We start from the raw sequence: 14,670 nt of genomic DNA, 5'->3' as shown, positions 1-14,670 counted from the left end.
AATCCAAGTGAGATGATGCCATTACTAAAGAAAACCCATCCCAGCGGGTGTTAGAACCTAGCGCCATTTCGAATGGTGGCAGATGGCAGCAGAGTAACAGAGAAGAAGTCTGTCTGGGGAATGTCAGGTACCCACGAGCAGGAAGGGGAAACTAGAAGAGGAGCCCAGAACATGAGTTTTGGAGTTAAACAAACTTGAGTATGAAATCAAATCTTCCCAAGTTCTTGGAGACAGTAAGATTTGGACCTTGCGTCTGTGCATGTGTGTGTGCGTGTGTGCATGTGTGTGTGCGTGTGTGCATGTGTGTGTGCGTGTGTGCATGTGTGTGTGCGTGTGTGCATGTGTGTGTGTGTTGCATGCATGTGAGTACAGCTATGTGCACCCCTATGCACACATTTGATGCACACATCAGTGTCTTTCTCTATGGATCTCTGCTTCACTGCCCTGAGATAGGGTCACTCACAGAGTCTTGCACATTACAGCCAGGCTGTCCAGTCAGGGAAACTCTAACGCCTTACTTGCCTCTGTCCCCCAGTGCTGGGAATTGGAGTCTTGCATGGACACACCCAGCTTTTGGGGGGTACTATAGATTTGACCTCAGGTCCTGGGTCTTCAAGCTCGTGAGCCAGTGCTCTTTCCCATTGAGCTGCAGTTTCCTACGGATGAGCTGGTGTATCCTAGAGGGCTCTCCTCAAGATGAAAAGCACTATACAGAGTCAGCTACACAAAAGATTCCTGAGGATCTGTCTTCTGCCTCTTGTCACTTCCCTTCCTGCACCAACATCACCTTGGATGGGACTGGGAAGATATCAGAGCAGAGGTACTGATATTCCTCCCATCCTGGGAGAGACGTCTAATTAGTTATCCCCCACTTAAACCATTTCTTCACCCTGCAATAAGCATGGAAGGACACCCGTCAAGAGGCAAAGATTGAGCGATGATTGGGATGGGACCTGGGGACCGGCACTGGAAAGCTGCGTCTGTGCGTGCGACACGTCACAGGTGGCTTCCAGTTGGTGCTCACAGCAGCTAAAGCAGAGAGCAGCGGGACAGTCGCCAGACTTGTCAAAAAGCTGAGGTCTTTAGGAAGATGCTCACCATCCACTTTCTAAGTCCAGGCCAGACCGAGTGTCCCTTAAGGAAGCCGAAGGTCACTTAATGGTCACTTGTGTGCCAGATTCCATGCGATGTTAGCTCAAAACAACGGCGTAGTGCACACAGAGGTCAAACAAACAAAAGAACTCTAGTCTTAGAACGCACAGTATTTGCTAAAGGGTAGCCTGTGGTGAGCCCACCATTCTAATCACCCATGTAGGTTCAGTTAAGCTAACAGATTTCTAGAGCACGCTGCTGTGCTGAATGAAACTGCATAGCTATGGAGTCCCGGGATGCACCCGCGTTTGAAAAGCCTACTGTTTACCACTAGTGGGCGCTGTTGATGCAGAGGCAGCCACCACTATGAGAAACCCCCAGGGCAGACTCCTGGGTTCTGGCCTGGCTCAGCTGGAAATGATACCTTGGGGGCAGGACTGATGATGTTGATTCCTTTCCATGTTTATTATAAACTGTATTTTTAAAATTCATTACTGAAAAACATTTTAACAGAAAAAAAATCCTTCGTAGGTCAGGACTATAGCTTAGTGGTAGATTGCTCGCCTAGTATCTACTATATATGGGACTCTGAATCTGATCCCTGGAACCACAAAAAAAAATCTTCATTAAAATAATCTCCCTTATTTTTCATTGTATATTAGATGCTATCTCCACCTCTGAGGCCCATGTGAACTTGCTCTGGTTGCCATCTTTGCTTTTACAATCTCTAAAAAGATACAATATTTCAAGTCCATTTACCTTTTCAATGCATTTCTGAGAACATCTTAAAGGGGCTCTCACCAATAAAGTTAATAAGTGTGTATTGCTTTTATCTGTGCGTAATGGTTATTTGATCAGTACGCTTGTTTAGGATCCAGGTCCATGCAGCCCTATTGTGTTCGTCTGTGATACTGGGAATCGAGCAAAAAACAAGCCACTCTACCACTGACCTCAGCTTCCCTCCCTTCATCTAGTTTTAATATTGATTTCTTTCAGTTTTTTAAAACATATTTTATTAGTTCTTTGAGGAATTCATACGGTGTGATGTGATTGCATTCACCCTCCTTCCCCCAGCTCCTCCCAAAAGCCAGCTTGAGTGGCAGCTAAGACAGAAGCAAAATGAAGACGGAGAGAGGTAGTGAGCCCCACCAGCTCTCTGTCAACCGGAGGGAGGACAGGGGAAAGGAGGTGACATGAAGGAGGCCCAGGAAGAGGACTCTTTCTTGGATCACTCTAGGGAGGAACTGGGGTTCGGGTGGAGGCTGGCAAAGGCTGGGCTGCGCTCTCGGGAGTAGATCTGAGGTTGCCTGAGGAGTTTGAGCTAACCACTCCTCCAGCGCTATCCTCGTCCCCCTCATATCCCTTACCCAGTTGTATTTTTCCTCAGGGAACTTAGCAGGCTGGCATAATGTTCCATATGTATTTTTTTGCCTGACATCTGTCCCCTGCTAGAGCATATGCTGCACAAAAGCAGATCTTTCTCATCTTAAGCCTATACCTAGAAGGGAGACAGCAGTAGGAGACACTCAACAGGTATCAACTTGAGTGAATGACTGCTCTCTATACTCCAAATCCCCCAAGAAGATTGGGGCTCAGGGAAGAGTCTCCCTGACAATTTTCCCAGAGGCTGGCAGCCTACTCATTCGGGGATGATGAGCCACGGGGCACGATTTGAGCTTAATAGTTCTAAATTGCAGCTCTCATGCTCTTTCTATTTTTTTTTTCAACATCACTTATTCTCACCAGACTGCAAGCTCTCTCCGTGTAAGGGCTACGTATCTGCGTTCCCCAGGCCCGGCGTGATGTCTGACACATAGCAGATGCTCAGTAAAAGACCCGTTAAATAAACAAAGGAACCACCATGGTGCCAGCTACCCCCCCCCCCCGACCTTGTGCCTGTCTGAGACCATGCGGGAAGTACCACCTTCCTGTGCAGCTCCCATCCAGAGCTGGATGTGCTGCTGCCATTCAATCCCAGCCAACTTCCCTTTTCCTGGGACTCCTTTCTTCCTCTCTGTTCTTTCCTAAGAAGAGTGACCCTCCGAAAAATTCACTGATCACCAAGAAATATCTAGCTCCCCGAAACCCATGTAAAGGTCAGGGAAGTCCCTCTTGTATGCAGGGATGATGTGGCAAAGACAGATGTGATGGGTTATTGTAGGGTTCCATGAGGATCACCCTGGATACCCATTGACCAGATCTGTTTCTGGGTCCTGTCCTGGGCCTCCCTTCTCAGTCTCTCATGGGATAGACTATAAAATGGGGACTTTTAACAATTTCCAAGGTTAGTTTTACACATAAGTTATCATAATAGTTAAGGGCTTGGGCATTAAGCAGAGCATACAAAGACTCCAAACCAGTTCTGCCATGACTTAGTAGTTCAAGGACAAATCAGCCATAAACCTCCCAAGTGAGGACATTGATTAAAAAGTACCTATTTATAAGCTAGACGGAGGGATGAATCAGTACAATGTTTCCCCTACAGACATGAGAACCTGAGTTCAGAAGCCCAGCACTCACATAAAGAGCTAGGCACAGTGGCGTGTGGCTGCAATCCCAGGACAAGGGTGGTGCAAAAAGAGCACCCTCAAGTCTCGCTGGACATCTAATCAAGCTGACATCTAATCAAGTGTTCTGGCTCAATAAGAGACCCTAGTTCAAAATATAAGACGGGAAACTTTAGAAATGGATATTCAACACCAACTTCTGGCCTTCACATGCATGCACATATATGTGTAGACATATGAGCACACATATGCACGTATATATGAACACATACACCTGACACAAAGTACCTATGTTTTTAGAGCATAAGATAAATGAAGCCATCTGCTTTGTAGGCTTATACACATGCTACACTTAGCATGGCACAAAGATTATGGTAAGTGTTCAACATATGAGAGTAGCCACCATGGTGGTGGTGGTGGTGAAGGTGAAGATAACGGTTCTTTCTAATTTGCTATAAGGATGGCTATTTGAGCGCTACAGTGGGACATTCCCTCATCCAACCACAATGACAGTTAGATCTTTAATATGCCTGCTTCCTGCTGCAATTAGTGTCTGGCTTGATCTTTCCAGTCTTTCCTGGCTCGGAGAAGCCTCTAAATAAAGGAAGCTGATTATTAGGGAATGGCAGGGATAAAGACTTTTAGAGAGACACATGAAGTGGTTGTCAAAGTCTGTTTCCTCTGATAGAGGACTGGAGAAAAGGGAACAAGAGTGCTTAATGGATAAGGAAGAAACAGAGAGAGAACCAAAGTGCTCTGAAGGGCATAGCATCCCTAAAGTGATGGAGACAGCGACAGATGGGAGAGCAGAGGAGGGGTTGGCTGGAGAAAAGCAGGACAGAAGGGGAAGTCTACCCCAACACAAAGATGTCCTTGCCCACATGGGATCCACCCTTTTCCTCATAAGTTGGGCCCCTGGAATCTAGCGGGGATCCAGGGTTGGGAGAAATGCCTAATGCTTTTCATTGACCCCAGAAAAAAGAATAATCCAATAGTGGAAAGGGACCGGGCATTCCTTTCTAAGTGACTCCCCTTGTCTCCTCCCTCCACAGGGCATGCTGACTGGGGCAACAGTTGACAGCTGGAGGCCACTGGTACTAGGGACAGGGCAAAGGACAAAGAGGAGGCACCCATCACCTTGGCAGCATAGGTAGGCTTACCTGCCGGAAACCATTCCTGGTGAACTGTAATATTTTCAAGGCATAGTTGGACCTCTGGCCTTTGCTGTTGAATTCAATGTGGCCGGTGAGACCTTCCAATTCTACCTGTCCAAGAGAGAGTGAGTTACAGCACCAAACAGGCTCCACCAAATCTGGCCCCAAGCAAGCATCCCTCTTACACGCTACTTCACCGTGTTGGAAACCCCTGTTCTGTCTGCTCTGAAGCCACGGGATCTGACTGGAGGAAGAGGGGCACATATCCAGTAACCTCAAGCCAACTGTGTAAGCCGACAGGAGCCACCACGCTGCCTTGAGCTCAGATTCAGCTTTCCTTTTCCCCTAGCCATGGGAGGAACTATAACCAGCATCTTTCCCTTTGGGGAATCTGCTGATCCTGAGCCTGCAGGAAGTCAGGATACTCCTGACTTGTTGCAAAAGTCTAAGACCCCCACACATATGCCTTCTCTCTCTAATGAGAGATTTCTTTTTCATGGGAGAAAAACACTGCTGGAGAGAGAACTCTGAGGAAAACCAGCACCAGCTAGAAGTCTGCAGGCTGAGTCTCCCAGGAGCCGTAGGTTCCAGCAGCATGGTGTCCTCCTAGCTGTGCGGAGTTGTGCAGGGGCTACCACTGGGCAGGGGCCAGGTTGCAAGCCTGGAATTCGGAACCCCTTTCTAGTTTAAAATCCAAGGACTATTTATTGTCTTGGGAATAAGCTAGCCATGGATTCTTGCCAAGAGCAGTAAGACCTGGGGAGCAAATGGGACCCTTGGCTCACTCAGTTCAGGTGTTTTAGCCAGGGCTGTAACCCACCAGGAAAGCCTTGGCCAAGCATCCCATCCCGGAGGCTGGGCACAACCAGGCCTTCAGCCGCTCCTCACCATGCGCAGGTAGTTCATGAGGCTGGTGCCATGCTGCCAGATCTGGGCTGAGCCGCAGGACAGGGGCTTCACACCAATCTCCTGGCTCCGGTTCAGTTCCTGCACTGCCGTCACCACAGCGTAGACAGCGTCAAACAGCAGGGCGGAGGACAGCTGGGAGCAGCAGAGAGAGTAGAGAAGTAGAGAAAGGAAGAGATGGGGGAGGGAAGAGAGGACATAGAGGACCAAGAGGGAAAGCACCCAAAGGAAAACGAGGGGGCACATTCACTGCCTTCCGCCCACTCCTTCCTCTGACTCCACCCACGTGTCTGCCAGTGGTCTGCATCCTACTGACAAAGACTGCTCTGGGTTTAAGCAGCAAGATACACCATTGGACCCCAAATTATTTCTCTCTCTCTGGGAAATAGCGACTTCTATTGCTGCCAGGAGTAAATCTATAGGACAGTAGGCAAGGCTGCTAATCTCGGGAAGACGGACGGAACTTGGCCACTTTACCAGGCTCAGCTGGAGATTACTTCCTACCTGACATCACCCATGACACTGTCCCTTTCTACACATACCTAGGACTACAGTCTAGCTGCACCATTCTATGTGAAATATATGTATGAAATGTATGGTAAGTTTAAAGTCTAAATTTTACTAACATTCCACCCCTATGGCAGCTGATGGGTGGGTACAAAGGCAGGAGTAGGACAGCAAGCAGGGTACCAGCAGGTGGGGAGATCTGAAACTACAGTGGTCAGTGGGGGTCTAAAGGAAGAGCTGTCTAGTCGGGTGACAAAGAAAGTATCTCAGGGAAGAAGATACACTGGAACGGAGAGCATCGGATCCAAGTAGATGTGGTATCGGATGTGGGGGGGAAGAGATAGGCTGTTCAGAGGATGGGAGCACTGGAGCAGAGGCTCCGAGAGAGCAAATGAGGGGCACACCTGGAGGGAGTGGGTGGACAGTGACTCTGCGAACAGGCATGGGTCATGCTCATGTATATGGTGGGCCTCAACTGTACGCCTGTCCCAGCAGGAACAGACAGACCTAAACAGATGTGTGCCTCTCCCTTTGGCGATCAGATCATTGAAACAACGTTCTCTAAGAAATTGGAGTTTCCCCAAAAATCTCACGCTGGAAGAAGCAGCCTGGTGCCAGCCAGCAGAGGAACGTGTCTCCTAGGAAGAGATTTCACACAGTTTGACAGCTTGTCAGACTGTCGCCATGCAGGAGGGACTGGAGCCCAGACAATGAAGGTGTGTGGACCACACTGTGACCAGGGCTGCTTAGTTATGCATGCCTCTGTCTATGTAAACCTAAATCTCAAGTCAGGACCCCTGGATGGACTTGAAGGCTGTGGCTGGCTTTGTGTCCCTCTTCCCAGTGTGGTCACATCGAGTACAGCTTTCCTCTACTCTTCCCCTTTTCTTGTCTGATCAACTGGTCTGTTGAGGGTGAGTGGCGGGACCTAGCTCGTTAGGACTGCCAGGGCCCAGACTCTCACCCTCACCACTCTGAAAACAAAGGGAGGAGGGCCATGTAGCCATTCTGTGCTTTTATCTTTCCTGTTAATAAGCTTCCTTTAAGGCAAGAGACACTCATGTCCATGTGCCACTGGCCCCTGGCATGAGGTCTTCCCTGTGGTCGGCTCCCAAAGACTTGTCTCCTCTTAAATTTTTAAAAGATTTTAATTTATGTGGATGGGTATTTTGACTGCATGTATATCTGTGTGCTCTGTGTGTACAGTGCCCAAGAAAGTCAGAAGAGTGTTCAGATTCCCTGGGACAGGAATTACAGATGGTTATGGGCCACCATGTGGGTGCTGGGACTCAAATCTCGGTCCTCTAGAAAGAGCAACCAGTGCTCTTAACCCCTAGGGCCAGTCCTCTAGCCTTCAAGCGGTATCTTGGTTTGAATTAAGTCTTGACTGACATCTGCCTGACGAGTGACATCAATATTGGCAGGCTTTATAGTGGGGGATGCCAGGGGGACTGGTTGGCTGGAGAGAGCAGAAACACAGCTGACTCCTGTGCCTGGGGAATGCACCATCCAGGAGGAGCTAGCTGTAAACGTAAACGTACAAGGCCTATACAAGAAAAAGTCCTGGTCAGTAGAGATATCTCTGTGGTCAGCACCATTCAGAGGCAGTTGGAGGACAGTTCAGAGGATGAACCCACAGGAACAGATGCTGGGAGGTGGAACTGAGAAGCATGCCAGGAGGGGATGATGGGGAAAATAACTTGGCTGGGGAAGGCCAAGAAAGGCAGGAAGAATTCCATGCAATAATGACACTGGGGTACTAGGGGGTCGGTTCCTCCATTGGTAGCATGATGTCCATACCTGGAAACCAGTTCTTTCCCTGACCAGACATCTTGCTCATCAGAAGACCCCTTTGGGAGGATCTGGAGGCCATACCCTGTGTGGTAGAGTGCTTACTCCTACCTTCTGTCTGACCAGGCTCTAGGATGCTGGCCCCTCCAAGGCTAGAGGGAGAGAGGACACAGTCCTCCAGTCAGAGGGCACAGAGTATGAGATAGCAAGGTGTAGGGGGAAGAACTGGGGAGCACAGCTTGACTCCAGGTCATCCTTAGATGCTAAGTAACCTTGGACATCTCACTGAACATCAAGCAGGGAACGCTCTTATTCATAAAAGAAGCAGCATCCCGGCCTCATGAGCCTGTACAAGTCACCAGGTATGAGGTGAGCATTACAGATGCAGCTGTATAATCTCACATCCAAGGAGTTAGTGGTGCTCTGGAAGCGGTGGTGGGGAACAGGAGGGGGAGGATGCTACGAGTCCGGAAAGCAGACTGGAAGGATACACAAGAACACAAAGGGCTGCAGTCTCTAATAGGTACCAAGAGTCTTGACCTCCGATAACCTTTCCGAACACAACGGCAGTGGAGAGCAGCCCACAATCAAAATCCACCTGCATTGCAAAGCCACCTAGCCAATGTATCCCCTCTGCCTTCCCCTCTTCCCTTCCATCCTCCATCCCTCCCCTCCTTTCCTTGCTGCTTCTTTCTAATCCTATTCAGACCCTGTCATTTAGCAGGTCCTATCTGGGAATGGTGACATCTTCACCAGTCTATTCTGATACGGTCAGAAAAGTCCTCAAGTCCCTGCTGACTCCATCAAGTCTATTGCCTTTCCAACTCCACCTGACTTCCTTGCTGTGCCTTGCCTTGGGGCCATGTGTGACCTGAAGTCTGAGCAGACAAAGGTATCCAAACCCCAACCCCCGGTCTCAATAAGAGCAGAAACCATATAGCCCTGCTGAACTAACTGAGCAACCTCTACTCACTGCCCTTGTCCTAGTCACCTAGTTCCTCTAAGGGATGCGGGGCTTATCTGCTTAGCACCTGCTGCTCCTCCACCAGCTTACAGCTCTCCTTTTCTTTAAACCTCATCACCCCCCCCAGAACATGCGGCTCTCCTACTAATGGCTGCCCACAGTTCCTTACTGAAAGGACGTACGAAATGACGATGCTCTAGACGCCCTCTCCAGCTCTGACCAACCTCTACCCGAGAGTAGACCACTGCTGTGAGCTTGTTGCTTTCAGCATCTAGATCATAAAACTATTTCATTGCTACTTCATAATTGCAATGTTGTTATTATTAGAAATCGGATGTCCAGGGTCTGGGACATCTCCCCCCCACCCAGTTTACCTCGTGGCCTCATTGGTTGGCTGTCCTTGTGTCAGTTAAGATGAGAGCCATTAGCCAGCGATGCCTGCCTAGACCCTGTTCTGCCTCCTCCCATTCTGTGTACGTGTCTGTCCTCTCATGTCACCACCAGCTTCTGGTCCAGCTGTGCCTGTGCCAACTGAGTCACCCTGCTGTACTGCTGATGTGTAGCACAAAGCAGAACAGGTCATGAGCCTGAGCGGAGGCTGTGCTTCTCGGGAGCACATTCTCTCTCCTAGAAGAGATTGTCTTTCTCTTTCTAGATAGTACTGCTTCTGGATGTAATGCCTGGACCCACACCCACTTCTGTCAGCTTAGCTCCAGGCTGAGAGTGGAGGTGACCCCAAATGTGACTGAAGAGAGAACGAGAGGGTCTGGGCCTCCGGTTACCTCTCCCTCAGGTCTCGCTATGCTGTGTGACACCACACTGCATTTTAATTGGGTTCCTGCTACTAGCAACTGAGAGCATCCTAAATCGTTAGAGTCCCCCATCTCTCGAAGTAATGTTGCTCAAGGTCCCAAGACAAGCCTGTAACCCGTCTCCTCTTGAGGTCCCTTCCTCCTTTAGAAGCTGTGCATTGGTTCCCGAGGGACAATGCATGATTTCAGAGGATGCTGGTCACACCACTGCCTCCCTTCTTAGCACGTGGTTGTTGCTAGTCCCACTCCGGCTAGGATGAGGTTTCCTTGACTGACAATCTCCGTCTCTGTCTGTCTATCTGTCTGCCTGCCTACTTCTATCTATCTATCTATCTATCTATCTATCTATCTATCTATCTATCTATCTATTTATCTATCTACCTACCTACCTATCAGTGTGTTGTACACAAGCGCATGTGTTCATATGTATGTAGACACATATATGCACAACTGTGTATGTGAGTACATGTGCACCTATGTTTTTAAGTGTGTCTTCCTCTCTCCTTCTCTTCCTTATTTTTTGAGACAGAGTCTCTCACTGAGCCTGGGACTCTCCACTTGCTTACGCTAGCTGTCCAGCAAGCTCTAGGACTCCTCTTGCCTCCACACCCTCCTCCCAGTACTGGGTCACTGGTGAGCAATGGCAGCCTAGCTTTTATGTGGGATCGAAACTTGGGTCCACACATCCATCTCCCTAGCCCCTGCTGATGTTCTTATTAGTACATCATCCAAGTGCTGAGCAGTCAGTGTGTGCCTGTTCCCGATGTCCTTTGTCATCTCTAACTCCAGAGTCTTCTTGATCCTTCAGCTATTTCTTGTAATTACACTTCAAGCTGAGGACACTGGGGTAGGGTTCAGAGCGTGACGTGGGTAAAGTGTCCTCAAGGACACTGTACTTCCTAGGTCTCCTCTGAAGTGGACTAACTCAAGTTAGTACCCTGTATATAGGAACGTGCACTACCCTCAGGACAATCTCCTGGAGGTCCTTCATCCCTCACCAGATGCCCCTCTTCTGTCGGTTCCTGTCCATCTACCTAGGACCACTCATCTCGTCTTCCTCCCTCCTGAGGATTTACTTCCCACCCCTTCACTCCTGTAGCTAGTCTGCCCCAGTTGCTAATCTCTTTCCATTTTTTCAATTCTCTTTTCGAGATCCAAGCTGTCAGAAAGTAAGACTCTACCATCCCTGCCAGTCCGTCAGTGCCCTCGTGGTTCGGCTGTCCATTCCAAACCATCTCTTCAATGTCCTAATTGCCTTCTCCCTCTGTTATTATCGACTAATTCCATTCTGGAAAGCATTTGGGCCACAGTCAGTGAAAAGTGGCTTGTGTCATAAAAGGCTTTGTCCCCGTCCCTACTTCTGAGTCCATTGGGAAGAGAAGGGAGACATTTCTCTTGTCTCTTCTCCTTCCTTTCCATTTCTTCTTCCTCTCATGATTGACCCCTCCATCTTTCTGATGCTCCCGTTGCCCATCTGTGTGGGTGCAAGCCTGCCTCTTGGCTTTGTCTCTGCTTCTGCTCTCCCTTACTATCCCATGTTGTCCCTGTCTCTTCTAAATTGTAGATCCCCTAACTGGCTCAATCCTCATTTAAAATCCTCTCTTCTGTCTTGGCACCAAGCAGCTGTTTGGCAAGGAACCCTCTATTCTTTTGTTTTTATATTTTCATTTGGTTCTTCACTGTTATTTTTTGAGCTGTTTTGCAAATTGTTTCGGGGGATGAAAGACTCTGTATAAATTAAGACGAATCAATTCTGACTCAGGGAGTTGCGGCTGGGTTCCCTTCCCTCCCTGAAATGAAAACAAGGATATCTTCTAGACAAACACCTGTAACCCCCATCATCCCCAAAGCAGGAAGGACTGGATTCTCAGTCTCCTAAAGGCCCATTTGCCCATGAACCTCTGGAAGCTTCGATTCTGCCCCACAAAATAATATGAGGGCAGGGACCATCAAGATCTCATGGACTAGTTCTTACAATCTGGATTTTATTCAACAAAATAAACAGTTAATTACAAACATCTGCTTTAGCCTAAATTCTAATTACTTAATCTAGCCATCTGTAATTTTAATGATTTCCCACGATTTTTGTTCTTTGCGGCATGATTAATGGGAATGGCATATGAAACCAGTGGGCGTGTGTGTCCCTTCCCACCACTCCCTCCGCGCTGGCTTTGTCTCAGGCAGGAAGCGCATCTGTGGCGTACCACTGGCCACCTGGAAGCTTCTTGGCCAGGCTAAGCATGCCAAGCTTTCTCCTGGATATCTTTAGCCCGGTCCTTCCTTTGAAACCCTACAAACCAGACTCCCCATTTGGGGAGTCCCACCTGGGTTTGTGAGGAGGCAGGGAAGCGGGGCAGTCTCTCATACAAGCCTAAAGAAGAGAGAGGGGAATCAAGAGTGGAGAGATGCGATAGAGGAAAGAGAGGGAAGCAGAAAGAGAGTGAAAGGGAGAGAGGGGAGGGGGAAACTAGAGAGAGAGTGGAAGAGAAGTCTGAAAGAGAGGAGAAAGGGAATAGACATCCCGCAGATGCAGGAGCCTCTGCAGCCTTTCTGTAAGCCAGCACGGGAGGGAACCCAGGCTGTGGTTCCCTAGAACCCACTCCCTCACCCTCTGGCTCTCTGCCATGAGGAGCTGGGCTGTTTGTGGGGAAAAGTTCTTGGCCTCCAGAGAAGCAGAAGAGGCAGCCCTCGGAAAGGTGAGCTACAGAGGTGAGAAGGCTTGGAGGAATTGCGCTATCGTCACTGCTGCCAGCTCCCCTTCCAGGCTCCTTTCCTCTCAGAGGCCGTTGCAGAGAGAGGATGGCTGCAAAGTTGCCTATGGGGAGAAGTCAATCTAGGTACCAGCCCCGGCTGTATAAAAACGAGGCCCTGGGAGACCCCACCTGCCACCCTGCTCTCCCGGGCCTGTTTTCTCATTGTCAGAAGCGGACAGCCATCTTTGAACTGCTCACTAGGATGCCATGAGGAAGGCAAAAGGCCAAGGCAGGTAATATTATGGGATGTGTCACAGTGCCTAGGCAGAGGTAAACCTGAGTAAGAACAGGCACCCTTCATGCAGGCAAGAAGGCCAAGGGGGGCAGGGAAAGTAGACTTAAGGAGGGGCAGGACCTGTAAGGACACACGGAGACTGACCTAAGTTCAAGGCTCCGCTTGTTTGCACTCCAGCAGAACACTGTCTGCTACCCAGACCCCTTCCAGCATTCCTGGGGAGCGGAAGACTCTGAAACTGGCTAGGAAGGTGACCCACAGCAACACCAGCTGTAGGTGGCTTCCACGGGGCAGACCTGCCTCTTCAGGTGTTAAAAACAAGACTGAAAATGCTCCTTCTCCACCCAGGGGAACCAGACCCTTTGCCCCATGCATAAAGAACGAATGGCAAGTCTCATATCAATTAATATCAGGGATACCCTGAGAATATATGATTCATCCACAGCATCATTGTGTAAATATCACAGACTGCGTTTACACAAACTATGATGACCATGAAGTCCCAGGAGAAACGTTCACAGGGAAGCACTGCTTGCTCTGGGGTCCTTAGTTGACCAAATCACTGTAGTTCAGCTCCTGACTGGGCTTGCCTGCCACCTTCTAGGAGGCCTCCTCTCTGTTCTTTCGGCAGCATCACTGGGCCTCCAGAAGCCATTCTTCCAGATACAGCATGGCTCACATTCTTGGTGCATCTTGGAAGCCAATAACTTTGGCCCTGCCTCATTGTACGGAGCATGTGGTAGACCACAGAGCGCTAGAGCTCAAGGGCATCTATAGGACACTTACCGCAGGGCCAGTGAAGGGCACATGGTCACAGTTCTCCTGCCAGGATTGGTTGAGGCTCTGGGAGAACTCTTGGAAGAAAGCATGGGATTGGTTGAAAATGGAAAATCCTAAGATGTTGACTCTGTCATCCACAAGACTGTCCATTTTCTGGAGGGAGAATTCCTGGGAAGATGGGGAGAGCACAGTTAGAATGGGGGAGAAGAAGAAAGAACACGAGGGAGCATGCTGGGGCTGTGGCCAGCTCAGGACACACGAGGTGCTCCCTGAGTGCTCAGTATACAGAATAACTCAGAGTGGTTCTTCTGGGGTTCAGGGAGAAAAGGAGAATTCAGTAGATTAGCTCTTAAGCCAGGGAAATACAAGATGTGACAGGTGAAGAGAGACACAAGGAATATGTGTGGCAGGTGGAGGGAAGTTCGCATCCTTGGCAGGTCATCTCTGGAGCCAGGCCTGAAGGCAATTTCTACACAGAGATTGCAAGTCAACAGAGAAGTCATCAGACATAGGCTCTGAGGGGAGAGAGGATGTGGCCATCCACTGTGGTGCCCGTGGCACTTTGATGAAGTCATGAGATCCTCCTTGAAGTACGGTTCTACCATCAGAATCACCCCAGAGGTCTTTCTCAAAATGGACCATCAACATGCTAACTGAGTCTGTATGCCTGGAGCTGAATCCAGGTGGGATAATCACTAGGTCCCTAAGTGTCATGCACAACCAAAGTTCCAGAAGCACTGGATGAACATACAACGCATGTGCGCATGCACACACACACACACACACACACACACACACACACACACACACACATATCCTGGGGAGGATGGAGAGGTCTACTGGGGTCAGAGTTCACAGGCTTAAATGCTAGGGAGCATCCCAGACTAGTCAGTCCTGTGAGTGGGTGTGTGTGGTGGGAGGGGTGTTAGTGGAGTATCAAAGTCATGTTTGCTTTCCAAAAATGTCCACCTGAAGGTGTGCAGACAAGGTTGTATCTCCATGTGTCATTACGGTTTCCGTTCATTTCATACATATGCAAGCATTTCTCGCATGCTAGACACTGTTCTAGGCAGAGAGGACATGCATAGGGGAACGTCCTTGCTGTACGCAGGGGCCTCACAGGACTCAAAGAGACAGACAGCCAAGAGCCTAATGCATTATCACTTCAG

At 49.2% G+C, this 14,670-nt stretch overlaps 1 protein-coding gene across 3 annotated transcripts in view; it reads right to left on the bottom strand.

The window, feature by feature from the left end:
• Window positions 1-14,670, bottom strand: part of Grik4 (glutamate ionotropic receptor kainate type subunit 4) — a 431,671-nt gene that overhangs the window by 95,200 nt on the left and 321,801 nt on the right. For all 3 annotated transcript variants that reach the window (XM_075966267.1, XM_075966270.1, XM_075966269.1), the window contains 3 exons: window positions 13,508-13,669; window positions 5,642-5,794; window positions 4,760-4,864 (listed from right to left, as the gene is read on the bottom strand). In XM_075966267.1, the coding sequence (XP_075822382.1) occupies window positions 4,760-4,864; window positions 5,642-5,794; window positions 13,508-13,669 (420 nt within the window). The remainder of the gene's footprint in view (window positions 1-4,759; window positions 4,865-5,641; window positions 5,795-13,507; window positions 13,670-14,670) is intronic.

The sequence above is a fragment of the Microtus pennsylvanicus genome, chromosome 3 (assembly GCF_037038515.1).
Source record: "Microtus pennsylvanicus isolate mMicPen1 chromosome 3, mMicPen1.hap1, whole genome shotgun sequence".
NCBI lineage: Eukaryota > Metazoa > Chordata > Mammalia > Rodentia > Cricetidae > Microtus > Microtus pennsylvanicus.
Note: the sequence above shows the minus strand (reverse complement) of the source record. Positions and strands in the feature narration are given on the sequence as shown.